We start from the raw sequence: 23,586 nt of genomic DNA on the forward strand, positions 1-23,586 counted from the left end.
GCTGTGTTAATTCCCCCTCCCCCCCCTCCCCCCCCCCCCCCCCCCCCCCCCCCCCCCCCCCCCGGTTTAGTGAGAATGCTGATGGATATAAAACAGGAATGGTGTGTAGGTTTGAGTTTGGTCTACAAAATGGATACTGCCTCTATAACCGTACGGCAAAATATGCATCATCAACACACAACTGTACAAAGATGAGTCCATGTAAGATTTTGGATAATATAATAAAGTTTACAAGGCACTTGTAGTCCTTCTGTATATGGTTCCGAGTTTCTCAGAAACAGCCCTTCATTCCACACCCACACCCAGCCCATACCCACGCTGTGAAGAAAAGGGAACTGGAGCAAGCCATTCATATATACATCACCAAAATTCCTGAAAGTGCTCTATCAATCTGTCGAAAGAAAAGACATTCTCATACTCCCATATTCATCTCTGCTTTTCCTTCTCTCTTTTTTACATTCCGTTTTGGGGAAAAAGATAAAACTCTTCACGTACATGCTTCACACCTTGCGCTTCCGTTTGTCGTCTTCCTGCTATCTTTGGGTGTTTTGTTTTCTTCCTTATACTCGCTCGCTGTTCACAACCCCTTCCCCCCCCCCAGCCCGTTAACGCCTCCCGCAGGCGATGTCAAAACAGGTGATCATCATGAGGTGAGCTTTGCAGAAGTTGACCCGGTGTTCCAGTCGCTCGGTGACACACTCCAGGGCCTCCAGGTATTCCAAGGAATCGACCTCAAAACCCTGGTCCAGGTCAACTGGGGACAGAGAGATGAGGACAACAGTTCAGAGGTAGATAAAGAAAATCATTTAGACCTGACATATTACCTGTTTGGAGTCATAGGTTACAGCGCAGAAATGGGTGTTTTGGCCCACCGCGCTAACCTTTTTGCCCATCTACACAAATCCCACTTGCCTACATTAGTACCATATCCTTCTATGTCTTGTCTTTTTAAGAGTCTGTCTAAATAAATCTTAAATGTAGTAATTGTATCTGATTCTACTACCTCCTTTACAGCTTTAGTTTAGTTTAGAGATACAGCATGGAAACAGGCCCTTCGGCCCACCGAGCCCGCGCCAACCAGCAATCCTGCACGCTGACACCATCCGATACACACTAGGGACAATTTGCAATTAACCTAGATACGTGTACGTCTTTGGAGTGCGGGAGGAAACCGGACATCCCGGAGAAAACCTAGGCTAGTCACGGGGAGACGTACAAACTCCGTACAATCACCCGTTGTCACGATTGAACCGGGTCTCTGACGCTGTATCGCAGCACCTCTACCGCTGCGCCACCGTACCGCCCCGTGCTATTTACAGTTTGGCTAAAATAAGGAGATATATTCTTTTAAGTCCCATCTTGTCCTCGGTCGGCCTTTAATGGTATTGAATACTACAGAAAGGATGTCATTAAGCTGGAAATAGTGCAGAGAAAATTTACGGGGACATTGCCAAGACTCAAGGGCCTGAACTATGGGGGGAGGTTGGGCAGGCTAGGAACATTATTCGTGGAATATAGGAGGCTGAGGGATGATCTTATAGAGGTGATTAAGAGGGGAATAGATTGGTTGAATGTACAACGTCATTACCCAGAGTAAGGGAATCAAGAGCCAGGGGACATGGGTTTACGGTCATAGGGGAAAAATGTAATAGGAACTTAAGGGGCAACTTTTTCACACAGAAGGTGATGGGTGTATGGAACAAGCTGCCTGAGAAGGTAGTTGAGACAACTACTATAACAGCATTTAAGACATTTGGACAGGTACATGGATAGAAAAGGTTGAGGGATATGGGACAAATGCAGTCAGGTGGGACTAGTGTAGATGAGGCATTTTGGTCGGCATAGGCAAGTTGGACTGAAGGATTTGCTTTTTTAGTTTTTAGTTTTAGACATACAGCGCGGAAACATGCCCTTCGGTCCGCGCCGGCCAGCGATCCCCGCACATTAACACTATCCTATACCCACTAGGGACAATTTTTACATTTATCAAGCCAATTAACCTTCAAACCTGTACGTCATTGGAGTGAGAGGAAACCGAAGATCTTGGAGAAAACCCACGCAGGTCACGCAGTCGGTATTGAACCCGGGTCTCCAGCGCTGCATTTGCGGTATGGCAGCAACTCTACCGCTGCGCCACTGTGACTGCCTTGTGCTGTAGGATTCTATGATTCTCCGAGTAAGCGACCAGCAGGGTACTCACAGGGTTCTCTACGACCAGCAGGGTACTCACATTCACTGACCCATTTACTGGGCTCCAACATCAACCGCTGTTTGGTTGCCTCCAGCTCCTGCATCAACACATTGTATTTGGTTTTGACCTCTGAAATCCTTTGCTGCCGATTCTCCAATATTTTCAGCTTTGCGTTGAAACAGATAAATCCTCGCAGCTGGAATTAAAAGTGACTGGTGTTAAATCTCTGTTGCCATGTCTCATGAGCCTTTGCTTCCAGCTGATCCCTGGACCCAAGTACTGTCTATGTCGGCACATGGGTGTGACTCAGCATACACGGGATGTCAACGCCATTACTTTCCATCCCAGTCAAATCCCTCTATTGCTTTATCACCTGTGGCCAGGGCCGGATTTAGATGAAGAGAGGTCCTAGGCTATTCCACTTGTGAGGCCCCTCCCAATCTCCCACCCCCACGACGAGAGTCCACCAGATTGACACCGATGTGCAGCCGAGCGTGGCCAATGAGATAAGGGCTGGAAAGCTGTGTATTATTTATTTATTTTTTTGTTTATTTATTGCCAGTGCTAGTGTCGAGTTTATCAGCTTAAAACACTATTATTCTGAAAAGGAGGGCAAGGAAAATTACTGATGTGTTGTTTAGAGACTACTGTGCGTTGTGACGCATATGTGAGAAAGGCCTATGACAGTGTCAAAAATATTATACACCAGGCCCGTACGAAGCTTTTCAAAAAAGGGGGTGGCATGGCAGGATTACCAAAAATTTATGTGAAATAAGTGCACACAGCGCATATCACAAGCGCAAAGCTCAAAGTCCCTTGCGGCTGGGGTCCAGGGCCCTAAAGCGGGCCCTGGAAGCTCTGGAGTTTTAGATGCTCTCTTGTGCATTCTGAGCCTTATTTTGGAGCATTTTTGCACCAAATTTATGACCAATATTTCAGAAATAATTTTGGTTGAGTCAAGAGTAATGAGTGGTTGGAATGGAATGATTGGGGTCATTGTTGTATACATTTTTTTAAATCAAGAATTGAAGTTGTCCTTGTTTTAATAATCAAGTTGACCTGTAAAATGTTATGTAAAATGTTCATGAGTCCAAATCCTGTCTTGAGTTTAATTAAATAAATCTGAAATTAAACTAATGAGCAACCATTGGATGGATGTGGTGCTGCTCCACTACCTCAGAGCAGAAGCTCCGTCTTTTTTATGTATGCACCAATGTGGCAGACTGTTCACTGTCCTCTGAGGTGCTCGAGCAAACCATTCAGATTGGGGCCAACTAAAGATGGGCAATAAAAGCCCATGTCCGTAATGCATAAACCCCACAAGGAAAGTGGCAAATAACATGTGAGAAAGGAAGTTAACTCTAAGGGAGTTCAAAGTGCAAGAGGAAGGAGTGGTTTAAACAGTAACTGATAAAATATGGGTTAGAAGCTAACGACAAATTCAGAAAGGTTACAGCACAGATGAAGACTGTATAGCCCATTGAGTCTTTAGTGACTATACATGAGTAATTCAGTCCCATTCCCCCCACCATTTTGAGCTATTTTCCAGGTCCTGTTTGAATGCCATTTTCAAGTTGTGCACAATGGTTTGTATTTGGCCTGATGAAGGGACAGTGAGGAGAGGTGGTGAAGTCTGCAAACCTTGCTGTCTGCTGCCCTCCTCCTTTGCAATCGCTCCACGTCGTCAATCTCGTAGACCTTGATCTCAAACGGTTCTGCCATCCCCCTCTGCACAGGCCGGAGATCCACCCAGCGGAGGCTGGAGCTGGTGACTGGTTTTCTGGCTGGAGGTGCAACCTCGGGCGACAGGCCAGGGAGGAGGCGTCGCCTCTGTGATCCTGAAAAGAAAGTAAAGGAGGGGAGTGTGAGGAATAATGTGCACCATGTGGTCTGCATTGCTCATGGTGCACTGTCCGTATGAAGCTTGTGTGTCATGCTTGCAAGCAAAACAAAAGGTGCTACAAACAGCCTAATGCAATAGTGTCAAAGCTACAGAGACCATTGGTGCAGCGTGGGTCTGTGTCCTGGCCTCTGCCTTGCTGACCCTCACCAAGCAATAATTATGTTGCTGGGCTGCCAAAAGTGGATGCCACAAGCCCAAGGTGAAGCTGCACGATGTCTCCTCATAAACATGGAGTTATTCAGCACACAAACAGATCAATCGCTCCACCGTATCCATGCGGCCATTGTGTACCGATCTACAGTCACATTTACCAGTACTCAATCCTTAGCCTACTGGGTTTTGGCAACTCAAGCTCTGGTCTAAATAACTCTTAACTACTGTGAGAGTCTCTACCTCGACCACCTTCTCGGGCAATGCCTTTCACATCCCAACCTCTGACAGTGTGAAAATGTTCCTAATCCTATCTCCTTACCCCTTATCCTAAACCCACTCTCTCTAGTATAGAAGATGAGGAAAGGTTTCTTACTATCCAACCTGGTTCGGTCCCTCGAGATTGTATACACCTTAGTCTGGTCTCAACCTCAGCCTCCTCTGCTCCAAGAAAAATAAACCCTGCCCATCTAGTCTCCCCTCGTGACTGAATCCCAGGTATCTATCCCATGTAGGTTAATTGGCTTGATAAAAATGTAAAACTTGTCCGGTATATAATTGTCCAACTTCCAGTATAGTCCCGGGTGGACTCTTTGGAAGGTACAAGGTATCATCTGGTGAATTTCTCCTGCAGCCTCTCTCGTGCAACCTCACCCTTCTATAGTTTGGTTACCTGAACTCCACACAATACTTCAGATTTGACTTAACCAATATTTTATAAAATTGCACCATAACGTCCCAGCTCTTATATTCTATGATCTGGCTAATACGACAAGCATCTTGTTTGCTGTCTTCACCACTGTCTACATGCGCTGCCACCTTCAGGGACCCTTTAACTTGTATACTGAAGTCTCTTAATACTCCCTGGGCTAATCATTGATTGTGTTCTATAAATGGGTCACCCGTTACTTTAGGTCTGCCTGTTGTAATTCAAATGACCCCAACCTCCACGAAGTAAGACATAAAAACAGAAACTGCTGGAAATGCTCAGCAGGTCAGGCAGCATCTGTGGAAAGAGCCCAAGGAAGCAAAGCTGATCGTTTCACCAGGCTTACCTTTCGAGGAGCCAGGGGATAGCTCAAGAGAAGCAAAAACAAAAAACAAGAAATAATGGGAGTTGGTTTTATGGCACAAAGGCTGTTCACGTTATCTAGCAGATGGGGCAGGGTAGGCCTGGAGAAAACATTCTTGAATTCTGGCAGGAAACATTATACCAGCTTGTTGGCTGAACAAAGCACATCCAGGAATAACAACTGCTCTGACAAAGCCGCCTTCATCTGCAATGTTAACTCTGTTCCCTTTCCCACCCCCTGCCCTGCTGAGTGTTTCCAACATTTGCGGCATTTGACTTCAACCATTCACTGACTATTTGACTAACAGACCCTGACCTCTGACACTCCTGCCATTGGTGTTACATGCTAGGCTCAGAGGGGGGAGTGAGGAGATAGAGGTGAGGCCAAATGATATGCAGTGACCTGCAGCTCACTCATAAGTCATCACAGACATTTGATGAAATGTCTAGAAAACATTGGACTCTCCAGGTCAACCCAGTGTTCTGAAGTCTTAAAGTTAGTGCGCATCCTCAACACACACATTTTTTTCCAATTAATTCAGTGAACAAAGAACAGTACAGCGCAGAGACAGGCTCCAGTGCAGGAACAAGAACAGGCCCTTTGGCCCACTATGTCTGAGCCGAACATGACGTCAAATTAGACTCATCCCTTCTGTGGGCACATGATCCATATCCCTCCATTATCTCCCTATCCATGTGCCTATCTAAAAACCTTGTAAAAACTTCCTTCATATCTGCTTCCATCACCATCCCTGGCAGTGCAACCACAGAGTGGCGACCGCCACTCTCTGTGTGAGTAAACCTGCCCCACACATCTTCTTTGAAATTTCCTCCTCGTACCTTAAACCTATGCCTTCAAATATTTGAGGTTTCCACCCTGGGGTAAAGATTTTCACCCCCTACAATATCTATGCCCCTCAGAATCTAGTGAAGGAAAACCTGGGTGTAGTACCATCATGCACAATACCTTCTGAGCCAAGACAGAGTGATGACCACCCCTCCAGACATGAAGACCCTTAGGCCTTGATGACGAAACTGTAACTTAGTGCCATTTTTCCTGCTCCATTTCCATTGACGATCCTACCGATGTCTCTTGATACCAGGTGTCGCTTGATACTTGGATGGAGTCCCAGCAATGTCTGTGCTCCAGTGTGGCTCAACTCTAATACACTGCTCAGCCAATGCCTGCTTATTCCCCATCACCTCACCAGCAGGGATAGTTTCTACGAACAAATCCTTTCAAAAATATAAAATGCTTCAAATAGATCTCTCTCTATCCAAGAAAGGACCAGCCCAGATTTATGGAATATGGGTCAAATCATTTGACTTTGTTTTCATTATTCTGGTTAACCTGAGCCATGGCCTGTCGAGAGCAAGAGAGAAAGAGCACTTGGAAATGGGTGAAAGTGCAGCAGTGGGCTTGCTGCAGCTGGTTGTGATGTTAGTGCCATCTGGGCGAGTCGGTACATGCTGCTGGTTCACAGATCAGCAAATCGGCCTTGAGAAGTGAAGGCTCCAGCTTGCTAACTGCTCCATTAATAGCCTCTCATAAGACATCCATTAGGGAGGCCCTCTAAAGTACCAGCAATAACAGGAGATCCCCCTCTGCCTTTCTGTTGGGGAAGGCCAAAGGAAAAGTGCTAACCTTGCCATTGTTTTTCCATGGATAGAATAAGGATTCTAAGGGGTGCAACTCTGGAGATCCCCCCACAAGCTTCCCCATCACTTTTCCTTTAGGCAGTACCTGAAGTAAATCTCTTTGGCCAAGATAGATGCAAAATGTTTGGAGTAACTCAGCGGGTCAAGCAGCATCTCTGGACAAAAGGAATAGGTGATGTTTCGGGTCGAGACCTTTCTTCAGACTTAGTCAGGGGAGAGTGAAATTAGAGGTACGTAGTTTACTCTCTCTAGTTTCCCTCTCCCTGACTCTCAATCTGAAATAGGGTATTGACCCAAAATAACACCTATTCCTTTTCCGCCAGAGATGCTGCCTGACCCGCTGATAGCATTTTGTGTCTATCTTCGGTTTAAATCACCATCTGCAGTTCCTTCCTGCTCTAACATGCCCTAATGTGGCTCAGCATCGATTTCTTTGCCTGATAACACTCTCGTGGAGTGCCAAGGGATGTATTTTTGCATCGTATAAATTAAGTTTCTCTTCGTGTTGTAAGATATCTGAAGAGTGGTCTGATTACCCCAGCCTTATTTTCAATGTCCTTGCCATTACCTCAGCAATAACTTCAGGATTAAGCCTGCAGAATCCAAAGGCTATAAATCATCATTTGATTAGAAAAAAAACATATTAATAGGTCATACAAATGCACCCACATCTGCATATGTAAATCGAGTTAATTAGTGGCAAGACTCCGTTGGAACATTGAAAAATTGCAAGCCTTACCTTTATGAAACTGGAATAGAATAATTGTTATGCCATTAGGGATAATAAATTAATTAATTATGTTAATCAGACCACATTTACTATGCAAATGTGGTTAATTACAAAATAATCTCTCTCCTAGTATGCAAAAGCTGTAAGAGTTTATGAAACTTTGAGAGCTTGGCTTGACTAATGTTTGGAAACTTGGACAATATACATAATAAAAACAGGTTTCCAGTTTAAAGGTGGCTCATTAACCTTCAGCTGAGCAATTGGAAACACATCTAAATGCAATGTGTGCATTGGAGGAGACAGGCTAGTTATATATAGATGCCCATCTGTCAGCCAGGAAACTACACCAGTGGAATCTATTCCACTTTAACCATGATCAATACACAGCATGGTGAATCTTCGGTGTTCTCTAACCCAGGAGCTCAGTCAAAGATTGACTTGGAGGCTGAGATTGATAGATTAGTTAGGATGCTGTGGAAATCATAGGGCAAGAAAATAGTCAAGGAAAAGGGTTTGGGCTATTTGTGGTCAATCATGGGACTGCGAATCTATGGAGTTCTTGATCCCAGATGACTGTTCAATCACAGAGAATATTTAAGGATGAGCAATAGATCGAATCTTACAATTGTACAGCATATTACGGGCCTAACAGCCCACTTCATCCATGCCTACCTATGCTAATCACATTTGTGTGCAATGGGCATGTATTCCCTATGCCCTTTCTATCTAATTAGCTGTCCAAACATCATTATTTTTTTTGACTATATCTATTCCACTACCTCTGGCAATTTGTAGCATTTATTTGTAGCATTTGTACCCATCAGATCTTTGCTTTATAAGAGCTGCAGTGGATGTAGGGATGGGGCGGGGAAGCTGATGAGGCTGAACTACAATCATGGCAAAAGCAAGCCCAAGGGCTGAATGACCTACACTTGCTCTCACTCACACATTTTAAATGTTCCTGTTGCGTGGTGCATCAGGCTACATGAGTTCAGAAAGTCATAAGGAATAGGAGTAGAATTAGGCCAATTAGCCCATCAAGTCTACTCTGCCATTCAATCATGGCTGATCTACCTCTCCCTCCTGACCCCATTCTGCTGCCTTCTCCCCATAACCTCTGACACCTGAAGGGTCCAAGAAGTTGGTCCAATACTTTTGGTCTTAATCTCAATCATCATCTCAGATGAACAACAGTGGTGTAGGATGTCGATTTGAGGGTTGCATTGCCCGTTCTCTGCAGACAGTCTGTGGTGAGTCTACAGTGAGTCTACATGGTCCATTAAGCCTGGTTAAAATGGTGCTCTTTATAACATTACAACAGATTCCAGTAGAAGACTTCCATCTACATAGCACTTTCTGCTGCTCGTAGATGGAGCACAGAGATGGTTCACCAGACTGATTCCTGGGATGTCAGGACTTTCATATGAAGAAAGACTGGATAGACTCGGCGTGTACTCGCTAGAATTTAGAAGGTTGAGGGGGGATCTTATAGAAACTTACAAAATTTTTAAGGGGTTGGACAGGCTAGATGTAGGAAGATTGTTCCCGATGTTGGGGAAGTCCAGAACAAGGGGTCACGGTTTAAGGATAAGGAGGAAATCTTTTAGGACCGAGATGAGAAAAACATTTTTCACACAGAGAGTGGTGAATCTCTGGAATTCTCTGCCACAGAAGGTAGTTGAGGCCAGTTCATTGGCTATATTTAAGAGGGACTTAGATGTTGCCCTTGTGGCTAAAGGGATCAGGGGGTACGGAGAGAAGGCAGGTACAGGATACTGAGTTGGACGATCAGCCATGATCATATTGAATGGCGGTGCAGGCTCGAAGGGCCAAATGGCCTACTCCTGCACCTATTTTCTATGTTAAGGTACCCTAAAGCATATCACAACCAATGAAATACTTTTGACATGCAGTGCAGCAGATGAGGTCAGTATATTTGTACATAACAAGTTTCTAGGACTCCAAATGTGATAACAGCAAATACTCCCTGAGGTGTTGGCGCAGACAGGTTTGGTTTAGAGGTACAGCGTGGAAACAGGCCCTTCAGTCCACCTTCAAACAGCTATCCTCGCACATTAACACTATTCTACACGCACTAGGGACGATTTAACTGAAGAGCCTGTTAACCTATAAACCAGTACGTCTTTGGAGTGTAGGAGGAAACCGAAGCAACCGGAGAAAACCCACACAGTTCATAGGGAGGATGTACAAACTCCGTACAGACAGCACCCATAGCCAGGATTGAACCCTGGTCTCTGGCGCTGTAAGGCAGCAATTCTACCGCTGGGCCACTGTGCCACCACTCTCAGGTGCTCTAACAAAACTTAAATAGTATTTAGATAAACTTATGAAATACCATGGCAAAAGTGACTATGGGCTATGCTGGAAAATGAGATGTGATAGTTAGCAGAGGCACAATGGGCTGAAGGGTCTGCTATTCTGAATGGGTTTAATGTGCTTTATGGAAGAATGTTGACCATGAAGAACTCCGGCGTTCCTCTTGTAAATCATGGTGCCAAATATCTTACATTCTCCACATACGTCAGACAGGGTCTGGAGTAAATGGATGCAAGAGGACATATGTCACAAGTTTATAGGTTTTGGAGTAGAATTAGGCCATTTGGCCCATTGAGTCTACTCCACCATTCAATCATAGCTGATCTCTGCCACCTAATCCTATTTTCCTGCCTTCTCCCCATAACCCTTGACACCCGTTCTAATCGAGAAGTTATCAACCTAATTTTCTAAAAGGTTCATGGGGAAAGCAAAAGATCACAGGGAGAATCAGGCTAAATTGTCAGCCAACAAACGGAATGAAGAAATAAAGAAAAAATAGGATAGAACATAAGTGGGGAAGAAGGATCATTTCGGATGGTTGTGAAGTGGAGAATTTCAACTGGTTAATCTCAGCACAACCCCAGGCCCCACCACTCCCCTCGGCCCCTAACTTTTCTGAAGGCCAGAGTTCAATGAAGTATGAATACATAATAAAATCAGGTATTGCTGCGGTCTCTTTAAAGCTGTTTAGACCCGCCTGCTGTCGGGAGATAAGAGGCAGTGTTACCTCAGCATCACCTCGTCACCACAACTTCAGTGCAGTCCGTCTGCTCAGGAGCATCTGTGCCACGCTGGTCGGCTTGGATCTGAAGCACTCTCAATTTGTGAGGGAACAAATTAATGAATAAAGAACTCTACCCCTTTGTAAGAGGAAGCTTTGAAGAACTGAGTCCAGAACTGGCAGGGGAAATATGCACACAGGTTCAAAATTCAACACTTGGTCAAAATGAGCCACAAAATCGCACAGCACAGCAACAGGTCCTGTCCCCAGCACTTACACACCCACTGCTGTGCCTACCTGTACCAATCCCATTTGCCTGCATTAGGTGTGTAACCTTTCATCTCTACGCCATTCAAGCCTGTCTAGATGCCTCTTCAATGTTGTGGTAGTGCCTTCCTCCAGCAGCGGCAAAGTGTAGCCTAACCAATGTTTTATAAAGGTGCAATGTGGCATCCCAACTCTGAGGTGTCGCTAAACAGGGTACATCAGGATGGAAGACTTGCATTCATATACGCGCTGGGCAGAGTGCAGAGAAGATTTTGCCAGGATTTGAGGGTCGGTGCAACTGGGTGAGGCTGAGCTGGTTAGGACATTAACCTTGGACTTCCTTGAGCACAGGATTCTATGGAGATGTATAACATCTTGAGGGGAATACGTACCCCTTTTTCCAGGGGGAGGGGTATCAAGAAATGGAGGGTACAGGCTTAAGGGGAAAGCTTTAATAGGAACTTGAGGGGAAACTTTTACACACAGACAGTAGTGGGTATATGAAACAAGCTGTCAGAGGAAACAGTTGAGGCAGGTACAACAAGATTTAAACATCATTTGGACAGATACATAGGCAGGAATGGTTCAAAGGGATATGGGTGATCACAGGCAAATGGGATTAGTTAAAAGGGGGCATCTTGGACAGCATAGACAGGTTGGGCCAAAGTCCACGTCTCCATGCTGTAGGAGTCTATGACTGTACAGAAGGGCATTACAATGCCAAAGATGTGCTATATTATCGGAAGCGTTGTTTTCTCGGACAAGATGTTAATCATCTGCTCTCTCAAATGGATGCAAGAGGTCTCACTGCACAATTTCAAGGTTGAGCACCAAGGTATTACTTATTCCTCACTCACAGCCCAACTAACTGCTCCTTCTCACGTTGCTCTTTGTGGGAGCTGACTGCATTAGAAAAGTACTTTGCTGGCTGCGAATCACTCCTCTTACAAAAGGTTAATCACACTTTGTAAGAGGAGCTACAGAAATGCAGGTCTTTTATTCACAGCTGGTGTAGTACTGTTAGGTTTGGTTACTACTATGATGTTGGAAAAGCAGCAAGGAGAGATGCGCATAGCAAGATCACATCAATAGCAATGTGGGGTGACCGCATCATCTGGTGAAGGGTGCAATATTGGCCAGAACTCTGTGGAGCCCTCCCCTTCCTTCACTAGTTTGAAGTACTCGAGAGGATGCTCGGATTTAATTGGGACACAAGAAACTGCAGATGCTGGAACCTTGAGCAAAACACCAAATGTGGGAGGAACTCAGTGGGTCAGGCTATCAGAAGAAGAGCCCCGACCCGAAGCATAAAAGGGCCATTCCCTCCACAGGTGCTGCCTGACCCATTGAGTTCCTCCAGCACTTTGTGTATTGCCTGGATTTAATAACCATTCTGACCACCTTGGACAGCACTGCACTCTCCCAGTATAGGCCTTGAATAACTGCATGGGTGAAGCACTCCGATCTCTAAAGTTGAGCCTGATTTTCTAACGCAAAGACAGACATGCTATCCACTGAGGTACACGGAATATGTTCTGTGTTTGATGTAAAGTTGCAGTATTCAAGTCCTGGGCTATGGGAAGGAGAAGAAAGGTCTGGGATTGGTCCTGATCCAAAAGTGGTTGCGATCTGCAGTCAGGCAGGTTAAAATGTTCAATTTGTGAAGAAACAAAGGCTGACTGTGGAATAAGGTGTTATTCACATTGAGGCGGAGATGCAAATGACTTGTTAGAGTCACAAAGCATGGAAACAGGGCTCTTCAATACACTGTGACCATGAAGCACCCACTTAGCCTCATCTCATTTTAATCGCCCCACATTCCCTACCACTCATTCCATAGCAGGGACAATTTACAGAGCCCAATTAACCCACCAACCTGCATATCTTCCTAATGTGGGAGAAAACCAGACACCCAGAGGCAACCCATACAGTCATAGGAGAATGTACAAACTCCATACAAACAGCGCCGGAGGTCAAGATCGAACCCGGGTTGCTGAGGTTGTGAGGCAGCAGTTCTATTAACTGCACCACTGTGCCTAAGGGCACAAAGCACTGAAATCAATTCTACCTTAAATACGATCTGAGAGTGCTGATTGAGAGGATCAGCAATAGAGCTAATTAGCCGATAACTTGCATGTTTTATGTCTGAGCTTTAATTCCATCTGTCCAAAAATACGATCACAACACTCTTAAATTTACTTTGTCTTCATGTGGTGTTCTTACCATGAAGCAAACCGCTGAAATGCCTCACTGACAAAGCGCTAGTGAAACTGACTCCAAGATCATCCATTACGGTCAACTCAAAATCTAGGAAAGCCCAGGGCTAACTGCAGCCCAGTGTCACACTGACCAACACCACCAGGGTCAGTGACACCTGTCCCAACATTTACCACAGAAGGGGGCAGGCACTTGGTCTACTCCGGTGGTGCTGTTCAGTTTCAATATTATTGCTCCAAACGTCTTAGTTGTGAATTAGCCTCGCTGCTCCTTTACATCCAGCCTCATGGTAATCCCCAAATTACATCGCTCTGCCGCTGACGGCCTTGGCTTCAGCTATCGAAGGCCAAAGCTCACAATACTCTGCCAGGCGTCTCATTCTTCCTTAAAAGATCCTTTTTAAAACTCCCTCTTTGGCTGATTTTTTGAACATCGGTGATAATAGGTGGCTTGGTATCAGATTTAGTTCACAAACTCTCCTGTGAAGTTCCTTGGTCTTTGCCTTGTTAAAGGTGCTGTGACTACAGAAGTTATTGTTGAAACCACACATAAGTTTTCATTGGTGGATTGGTGGTGAAGAGAGTTAGCAGCTTCAAATCCCTGTCCCTTAACATCTTGGATGACCAATCCTGGTGCCAGCACATAGATGTAATCTTGAAGAAGGCATGCCAAGGTCTCTTATTTCCTTAAAAGTTTAAAGGAATTCGCATGCCATCATTTTTTTTAACAAACCTCTATTGGCCTACTGTAGAAAGTATTTTAACTGGTTGCATCATGGCCTGGTATGGCAGTTCCAATGTACAGGAACGTAAGAGGCTGCAGAGTGTGGTGGACACAATCCCATCTGCCACGAGTACAGCCCTCCACTCCATTGAAAGCATTCAGATAAGGTGCTGCCTCAAGAAGGCAACATCTATCATCAAGGATCCCCACCATCCCAATTCTTTCTTCTCAATGCTACCATTGGGCAGGTGGTATACTAACCAAAAGTCCCACTGCACCAGGTTCAGGAACAGCTACTTTCCTAAAAAATATCAGGGAATTTCAGGTTCTTGAACCGACCTGCACAACCCTAATCCTACCTTGACAATTGCTCAGTACAGATTACCTCTTCAGCGACCATGCTCTTGGGTTTTTTTCTACATGTTTTGCAGTTTTCTTGATTTTAGAGATTTTATGTGTAATCTAAGGATAATTTATATATTTCTATTTATAACTTGTGTTTCGAGTGTTGGTCTGAGTCTCTGTGCTTGTGATTATGCTGCAAGCACCATATTTGTGCATACGACAATAAACTCGACTTGACTTACTCTACTCCCACTGTGCTGTCTCTTCTGTGAACCTTTACCAATCCTGTGACATCCAGTGTTGATACAACATTCTCCCAAAAGCAGATTCTGCCTCAGCAGTAGTGAGCATCTCCAATATCTTAAAACGAATGTTTCCCCCAACAGTCTCCTGAGCTCCTACTAATCTCGCGACCGGTGTCAGTCACGATGAAGGTCATAACTCTGTCCCTGGATCCAACGATCCTGCTGTGCAAGGGTTGGGAGTATTGGAGCCGGAGTGGGGGGGGGGTGGGGTGGGGTAATCTAATGCAGGAAAGTAATATTTCCTACTGTCAGTTTCCCCACTGATTCATGATGGGCTGACTCACTAATGGCAGCTGTGCCTTGTGGGATTAAGCCCCAAGTGGGCGGCATGGTGGCCCAGCAGTATAGTTGCTGCCTTATAGCGCTTGTAGTGCCTGAGACCCGGGTTCGATCCCGACTACGGGTGCTGTCTGTACGGAGCTTGTACGTTCTCCCTGTGACCGCGTGGGTTTTCTCCGAGGTTTTCGATTTCTGCCCAGGACAAGAAGGCTCTGCAGAGAGTAGTGCGTTCGGTCGAACGCACTATGGGAACTTCACTCGCCTCTCTGCAGGAACTATACATCAGAAGGTGCAACTCCAGAGCCAATAAGATCATGGGAGACTCCTTCCACCCCTGCAACGCACTGTTCCAGCTGCTACGGTCAGGCAAACTCCTCCGTTGCCATGCTGTGAGAACGGAGAGGTTAAGAAGGAGTTTCTTACCAGAGGCCATTAGGACTGTAAACTCCTACCTCACCAGGAACCAACTTTACTGTACCATTCTACTGTTTTTTTTTTAAATTGCTGTTTTTTTCCCCTTTTTCCTTCCTCCCACAATATGTAATATGTAAAAGAATATGTGATTTTGTTCCATTCTGTTTGTAGTTTGTTTGTTTGTTTTGTGCACAAAGTCCGCGAGCATTGCCACTTTTCATTTCACTGCACATCTCGTATGTGTATGTGACTAATAAACTTGACTTGACACTCCAAAGACGTACAGGTTTGTAGGTTAACTGGCTTGGTGTAAGTGTACACTGTCCCTAATGTGTGTAGGATGGTGTTAATGTGCGGGGATCGCTGATGGGTGCGGACTCGGTGGGCCAAAGGGCCCTTTTCCGCGCTGTATGTCTAAATGAAACTAAACTAAAAGTGAGATGCAGCGACTCAGGAGGGACAGGGTAAGATGAACACTGGTGGTGTGGAACCCAAGGACAGTGGAGCTGTGGCACAGTATGGTGGGTGATTTACACTGCGTCACTGTGGGACTGCTGGCTTATCCCACACAGGACTCCACTCTCATCACTCCACGCCAACACCCAGTGACATTGACTCAAAGAAGAATGCCTGGTCATTATCATAGTAAGAGCTTTGTACTGCACACAATGCTACCATACTTCCTGCCTTACTGCCGTTACTACACGTCATGAAATATTTCACTGACTTTGAAGTGCTTTGGGATGTTTTAAAAGATGCGACGGAAATTATCCCGATGGAAGTCATAAAAATGTCTGGAGCACCTCAATCCTGCTCCACCATTCAATAAGATCATGGCTGATCCAACCTTGGCCTCAGAACGACTTTCCTACTCTCTCCTCAAACACTTTGCTGACCCTGTAGTTTAAAACTATCATTCTCCGCCTTGAATATTTGCCATGACTCTGCCTTTACAGCTCTCTGGGGTCGAAAATTACAAAAATATATGTCATCTTCTGCAAGTAGAGATTTCTTCAGATATTCTGATTCCAGCGCTCGCTCGCAGGTTTTACAGATCCCAAGGCTCTTGTTTACAGCAGCCTCAGGCTAGAAGTGGGATGTCTCTCCAACTCTATAAATTATCCTCGCTTAAGGACCTGAACTGTCTTAAGATCAGCAGGGTAGCTGTCAGGAATGTCACTTGTAAACACTTAAGTACCTCAACAGGAGAAGATGAAGAAGGAAATAATAAACATTTATTTGCTTTTCAATTGTCTACACACCATAGTAAAAGGCAGCAGGATATTCACCCCACTGGGCCTTTGAAGGCTCCATACAATCAGTCCCATCCCTTGCCACATCCCCATAGGCCTGCATATCTTTCATCCCACCACATTTATTTATTCAGGGTTCTTGTCACAGGAGCATCGTAGTGAGATGCTGCACAGAAACAGGCCCTTTGGCACACTGACCTGCGCTGACCATCAACTACTCATTTACACTAATCCTACTCTAAACCATTTTATTCTTCAAGATCTACCATTCGCATGTACACCAGGGACAACATAGTGGACAGTTTGCCAAACAACCTCCACATTGTTGCTGCGTTGGAGGCAACTGGAACACCCGTAAAAACCACCAGGAGGTCACGGGGAGAACAGGCTTGAACCAAGGCCTACTGACTGCCTCACTGTTCCCACTCCATCGAGGAGAGAATAGACACAGAGCCACAGAGGGTGACGCTGAGCTAGGTCGAACTACCTGGTCCAATGAGAACAGCTGGCAGTCCGTGCCCTGCAGGTGTGACCAGGTGTGGAGCTGCCACAGGTTCAGAGTGCCTGCTCTGGTTTTACATACCTCAACTACCGGCGGCAGCAGAACTCAGCCTAATGCTGGCACCTCCCCAGGTTCACTGGACCACTGCCAGCTTTTATCATCACTGTCATAGCTGAGGATGTTGAGGCCAATTGCCAATGAGAGGCTGCTGCCACACAGACTTGTGACTTGGAATGGACAAGACAGGCACAACTCAGCTACTTCCCCACTCAGAAGGCAAGACAATATGATCAGAGTAGGCCACTCAGCTCCTCAGGCCTGCTCTGCCATTCAATATGTTCACGGTTGATCCGCCAAAGGCCTCATAGCACTGAACTCCCCGACCTTTCATACAGTCAGAGAGTGCTGGCATCATGGCCTGGTATGGCAATTCTTATGCACAGGAACGCAAGAGGCTTCAGAGAGTGGTGGACTCAGTCTGGTCCATCAAGGGCACAGTCATCCCCTCCATCTACAGGCCCTGTCTCAAGAAAGTGATATCTATTATCAAGGATTTCCAATAGTGAGGCACTTTCTCACTGCTACCATCGGGCAGGATGCACAGAAGTCTGAAGTCTCACACCACCAGAATCAGGAGCACCTACATTCCTAAAATTATCAGCTTCTTGAACCAGCCTGCACAACCCTAGTTCAATCTGTGGAATTCTCTGCCACAGAAGACAGTGGAGGCCAATTCACTGGATGTTTTCAAGAGAGTTAGATTTAGCTCTTAGGGCTAAAGGAATCAAGGGATATGGGGGGGAAAGCAGGAACGGGGTACTGATTTTAGATGATCAGCCATGATCATATTGAATGGCGGTGCTGGCTCGTAGGGCCAAATGGCCTACTCCTGCACCTATGTTTCTATGTCCTTGACAACATTTTTTCCCCATAATCCTTTATGTAAACCAGATTTTATGGTGCGGCAGCTGGTGAAGAAGCACTCGCTGCTGTACCTTGTGGAAGATGTTGGCCACTCAGCCTCCCTCATTTACGTATGTCACTTTTAACATAAGTCAGGGGGCGCCTGTAGTTATGTTTTTGCTGTAATGACATTTTGAAATTTAATGGGTGGTTTTCTGCTTGAATCTTATTTATTTAAAAAAAAGACCACTTGGTCACAGGGATAACTCTGCAGGGGTAACACCCATGATCAAGACTGTACCTGGACTGTATCTAGTATTGTGAGGCAGCAGCTCTACAAGCTGCACCAGCGCCCCCCCCTCCCTCCCCCCTCCCTCCCAGTTTAAATGTTTCAGTGGAGTTTAGAGTTATGCAAGGTTCAGTGTTGGCATCCGTGAGTGAAGAATGCCCTGTAAAGTTGTGAAAGGTGCTATTGAAATGTGGAGCTCTTTACAGGAAAGGAACATTGACACGGTCCATGCAGCTGACCAAAAGCTTGGTCTAAGAGCAGGTTATAAGGGATGAGAGAGCCAGAGAGGTTTATATTGGGAGTCTGAGTGCTTGGGTATGGACACAAAACGCTCATTGACAGTGGAGCAATTAAGTTCGAGAGGACTTGCGGGAGCGGGGAGCGGGGAGCGGGGATCGGAGGAGCAGGGCTATTTTGGACGGTGTGGGGGTGTTGCGGAAGATGCGAAGAGGTGAGCTAACAGGAACCAGGGGTGGGAGCTTCCCTTCCACAGTCACTCCTGTCACTAAAGTGGACAGGACTGGCGGCTGACAGGATTCCAGCAGGCTAATCGGCAAGAAGGCATTCCTGAGGATCACTCTCGCCGTGCCTGACAATGTCTGATTCCATCACACATAACGTGCAGAGATTTCAATTCCTAACAAAAGCCTATTATGCTGCTCTTTACAGGTCAACAGAATTTCCTAGTGCCATGAGCTCACTGGAATTGAAATCTGTTGGAGTGCATTTTAAATCCAGGCGTGATAAATGTGATTACTCAGAACCTGACTGTATGGTCGGCTCAATGAAATTGTCCCACCCTCTACAATAGAAAATGAGATGTATTTCCTTGAGCAGCCTGTGTTTAACATAAGGCGTTCACATTAATTCCCTATCCTCGAATGGTCCATTAATGTGTTGGTTGTTGTTTAGAGGGACTAAGCTTCTCATTAACACCATCTCTTGGGTACTCTTGTTCAGAAGACATTAATGAGCTTGTTGGGAATCCCATTAACCTTTCTATCTGTCTTCTCCATCAATATTACCCCAGGCCATACTTCCAGACTTTGCTCCCTAATCCTAGCTAGTCCCAAATCCTGGGTAGCACTCTGGTGCTGCTGTAAATGGATCCAATAGTGTTCCTTGTCCGCCCTACAAGCTTGCTGGGAAGTTATTCATCACCACGTTATGCGTGATGGAATCAAATTTTAAGTCAAGCTCAGTGAAAGCGATCCTCTGGATTCTGGGTTATATTTTTCCCACACCCTACATTACCAGTCTTATGAAGCACCGTAAGGGAACGTACTGAATTAATAGCACAATGAGCACAGAGGGAGATATAAGGAACTGCAGACGCTAGTTTATCAAAAAAAAAGAAACAGAATTTACTAGAGTAACTCAGCGGGTCAGGTAGAATCTATAGAGAATGTGGAGAGGTGACGTTTCAGTCAGAACCCTTTTTCAGATTGTTGTGGGGGTGGGGGAGAGGGGCAAGGGAGGAGCTAGAAAAGAGGTGGGGCTGGGCAAAGCTTGGCAAGTGATGGGTGGATATAGGTGAGGTGGGGTAGTTGTTTGGCGGATAGGTGGACAAAGGCCAGAGATGGAAAGACAAAAAGTGTGAGATGAGAACAAAAGAGGTGTGAAATGTGAAGTCAGAGGAAAGAATATAGGTGGAAGGGGAAAGGGAAAAATGGGTGCAAATCCAGTTGGGTCTTGATATATATCCTGATTGTATTTACTGTGTATGTTATGAATAAAGTAGAATTAAAAAAACGTTTTTTGAAGGGTCCCAGACCTGAGATAGGTCAAGAGCATTTAATTTCAAATTTGGGGAGCGGAACAATCAGCCTTCTTTACTGCAAATTTACAGGCATATAAATCCAATAGCACAACCAATAAATATATAATAACCAATAATACTATAAAGTGGCAGATAATACAATAAAGTACCAGATTCTAATACCAATCCACCCAGTGCAATATTAGTTGTATATAATAGTTAAATGTCATACTGTTAACATCCGTATAACATTATGTTAACTATTTCTCTTTCGACAGATTCAGCCTAACCTGCAGAATGTTTTTTTAGCATTTTTTTTGTTTTATTTTAACATTACTAAAATTTGAGATGCAAGGAGCTGTAGATACTGGGATCTTGTGCAGCGCACAAAGCCGTGAACACAGAGTCCTCCAGTGATGCTGCCTGACCTGCTGAGTTACTGCAACATTTTGTGTTGTACACATTACTAAAAATCGAATGACTCACCATTGCAAAACTGCTTTGTGGGATCCTGCTGTGCATAATGCCACTTTGTTTCCTCTATTATGACAGTGCCCACATTTCAAGTAGCCACGCTGCAAAGTGCCGAACAAGGACTGCCAGATGATGCATTAACACCGGTTTCATTTTCAGTTCAGCACAGAGTCTCACACACAGAGGGGCATTCACCTGTCGAGCTCATATCCCAAGACCTGGCAATCCTCTTTTAAAGAGGAAACCTGACATATTTTTATATTTTAGTCTGAAGAAGGGTCTTGACCCGAAACGTCACCGATTCCTTCTCTCCAGAGATGCTGCCTGTCCCGCTGAGTTACTCCAGCTTTTTGTTGTGTCTACCTTCGGTTTAAACCAGCATCTGCAGGTCCTTCTTACATATTTGAATATTTATCCCCTAGCTGGAATAAAGGATTTTTTATGGCACTTTTGATTTCTTCCTCTCTGAAGGTTTTGCCTTCCTTGCAGCGATGTGCTTTCTGCAGGGAGGGATATGCTCATCAGTGTGATGATGATACCAGATCTCGCCAACAACAGGCATTTGACTGCAATAAGTAGGGATTGGTCATGGTGGGGCCAGGTTTCTAACCCCTTGAGACTCATGTATAATCGGACAAGATTGTAAATAGAAACCACATTAATTGAGCACAGAAACAGGCCATTCAGCCCACCGACTCTATGCTGACCACCATCATTTTGGACTCAAGCGGAAACCAGAGCATCTGGAAGTAACTCACGCAGAACGGGCAAATTTTGCCCAGACAGTACCCGAGATGAGGATCAAACCCGAGTCACTGGTCTGTGAGGTTGCAGCTCTACCTGCTGTGCCGCTGAGCCACTCTATCTCCTTACCTAAAGACAATAACATACTTGCCCTTGAGGGAGTGCAGAGGAGATTCACCAGGCTGGACGCAGGGAGGATGTTTCCCTGGCTGAGGGGTCTAGGTACAGGCATTATCGTCACGGAGTAAGGGGTGAACCCCTTACGACTGTGATGAAAAAGGACTCTGTCGTGCAGAGGGTGGGGAATACTCAGAATTCTCTCTCCTGGAGGACAGTGGAGACTTAGTCGTTGAATTTATTCAAATCTGAGATCCATAGGTTTCAGGATGTCAAGGGATTCTAGGGATATGCAGGAAAAAGCGGGTGAAGATCAGGGACAATCTTGATGAATGGTGGAGCAGGCACAGGCAAGGAAGTTTACCAGAAGGCTGCCTGGGTTAGAGGGTATTAGCTATAAGTAGGGATTGGACAAACCTGGATTGTATTCTTTCTGTGGAGCAATAGAGAGTGAGAGGAGACCTGATAAAAAAAATATCGTTAGGAGAGGCATAGATAGGGTAGACAGTCAGAACTTGTTTCCCCCAAAGGTGGAAATGTCAACGACTAAAGAACATAACTTTACAGTGAGATGGGCAAAGTTTAAGGGAATGTGTGGAGCAAGTTTTTTTAGTTAGTTAGGTGCCTGGTAGATGCTGCCCGGGGTGATGCTGGAGGCAGATATGAGAGTGGCATTTAATAGACTTTGAGATAGGTACATGGATATATATAGTGAATGTAAGGATATGGATCAAGTGCAGGCAGCGGAGAATAGTTTAATTTTTCTTCATGTTCGGCAAGGGGATTGTGGGCTGAGGGTTTGTTCCTGAAGAGTTCTACACTCTAACTCTGGCTGGTGGTCCAGAAACACCCACACCCTGTATTGAGGCCCTGGAGCGGTATAAAGCTGGTACCTGATGTTTGGACTCTTAGTAGACAGGTGCTCATTGGGAATGGGCGATCAGGACCAGGTACAATTGAGGATTTTGAAATGATCACCTGGGTATTGGGACGATGCACTACAGGCGGATTCTGGTTACAAAGGTGGGCGTCGGGGACAGGGTTGTAGAGGGGCAACCACATGAGTTGAGGTAAAATGTCAGTGTGGAATTCGCAGACAATACTGGTTAGTTGAGGTGGCAGAGTGGAGGTGGAAAGTCTTACAAGTTGGAGAACATACAATGCTTGTGAATATTATAGTGCTATAACATGTCTTCCAAAGACCTAATATATTGCAAATGAGTTCTCGAATATGTTACCACATCTGTGCCTTAGTTCACTTATTGCTTTACAAGACGTGCTAAACTTAGCCATGGGAATGCAAACGGAGTCCCCAGTTTGGAATCCAACAGTGCTGCCATTAAAATAGCAATTACGTTTTACGGGCTGTCTGAGTAACTCAGTCTAATATCAGCTGCCGCACATACTTCAGCAATGTAGCTAAACCCTGGCTCACTGCTCACAGATTGACTTTCCTGATGGAAAAGTGGAAAAGATGAAAAAAAAAATACCTTCAATGTTTGGCTCAAATTCAGAAACACGTAGAGTTTAACCAAATATGCTACTAGGTGTTTGGTGTTTGTATTCAGAGGAATATCAGAGGAAGATACATTGGGCAGCACCGTGGTGCAGTTAGTAGAGCTGCTGCCTCACAGCGCCAGAGACACAGGTTCAATCCTGACCTCGGCTACTGTGTAAGATGGAACTGCAGATGCTGGCTTAAACTGTAGATAGACACAAAAAGCTAAAGTAACTCAACGGGACAGGCAGCATCTCTGGAGAGAAGGAATGGGTGATGTTTCAGGTCAAGACCCTTCTTCAAACTGGTTAGGGATAAGGGAAAAGAGAGATATAGATGGTGATGCGGAGAGATGAAGAACAATGAATGAAAGATATGCGAAAAGGTAACGGTGATAAAGGAAACAGGCCATTGTTAGCTGTTTGTAGGGTGAAAATGAGAAGCTAGTGCGAATTGGGTGGGGGAGGGATAGAGAGAGAAGGAATGCGGGAGCTATCTGAAGTGGGAGAAATCAATATTCATACCACTGGGCTGCAAGCTGTCCGTCTCTATACCTCCTCCCTCGACGCTGTCCAGGGACCCCGACAGTCCTTTCAGGTTAGGCAGAGGTTCATTTGCACTTCCTCCAACCTCATCTACTGTATCCATTGTTCAAGTGGTGGACTCTTATACATCGGCGAGACCAAACGCAGACTGGGCGATCGTTTCGCAGAACACCTTCGCTCAGCCCGCCT

At 45.3% G+C, this 23,586-nt stretch overlaps 1 protein-coding gene across 2 annotated transcripts in view; it reads right to left on the reverse strand.

Moving 5' to 3' along the window:
* Positions 1-207: 207 nt before the first annotated feature.
* kif26b (kinesin family member 26B) overlaps positions 208-23,586 on the reverse strand; it is a 261,482-nt gene continuing 238,103 nt past the window's right edge. For both annotated transcript variants that reach the window (XM_033025886.1, XM_033025887.1), the window contains 3 exons: positions 3,833-4,029; positions 2,231-2,387; positions 208-754 (listed from right to left, as the gene is read on the reverse strand). In XM_033025886.1, coding sequence (XP_032881777.1) covers positions 606-754; positions 2,231-2,387; positions 3,833-4,029 — 503 coding nt within the window. In that variant the 3' untranslated portion in view covers positions 208-605. The remainder of the gene's footprint in view (positions 755-2,230; positions 2,388-3,832; positions 4,030-23,586) is intronic.

The sequence above is a fragment of the Amblyraja radiata genome, chromosome 8 (assembly GCF_010909765.2).
Source record: "Amblyraja radiata isolate CabotCenter1 chromosome 8, sAmbRad1.1.pri, whole genome shotgun sequence".
Lineage (NCBI taxonomy): Eukaryota > Metazoa > Chordata > Chondrichthyes > Rajiformes > Rajidae > Amblyraja > Amblyraja radiata.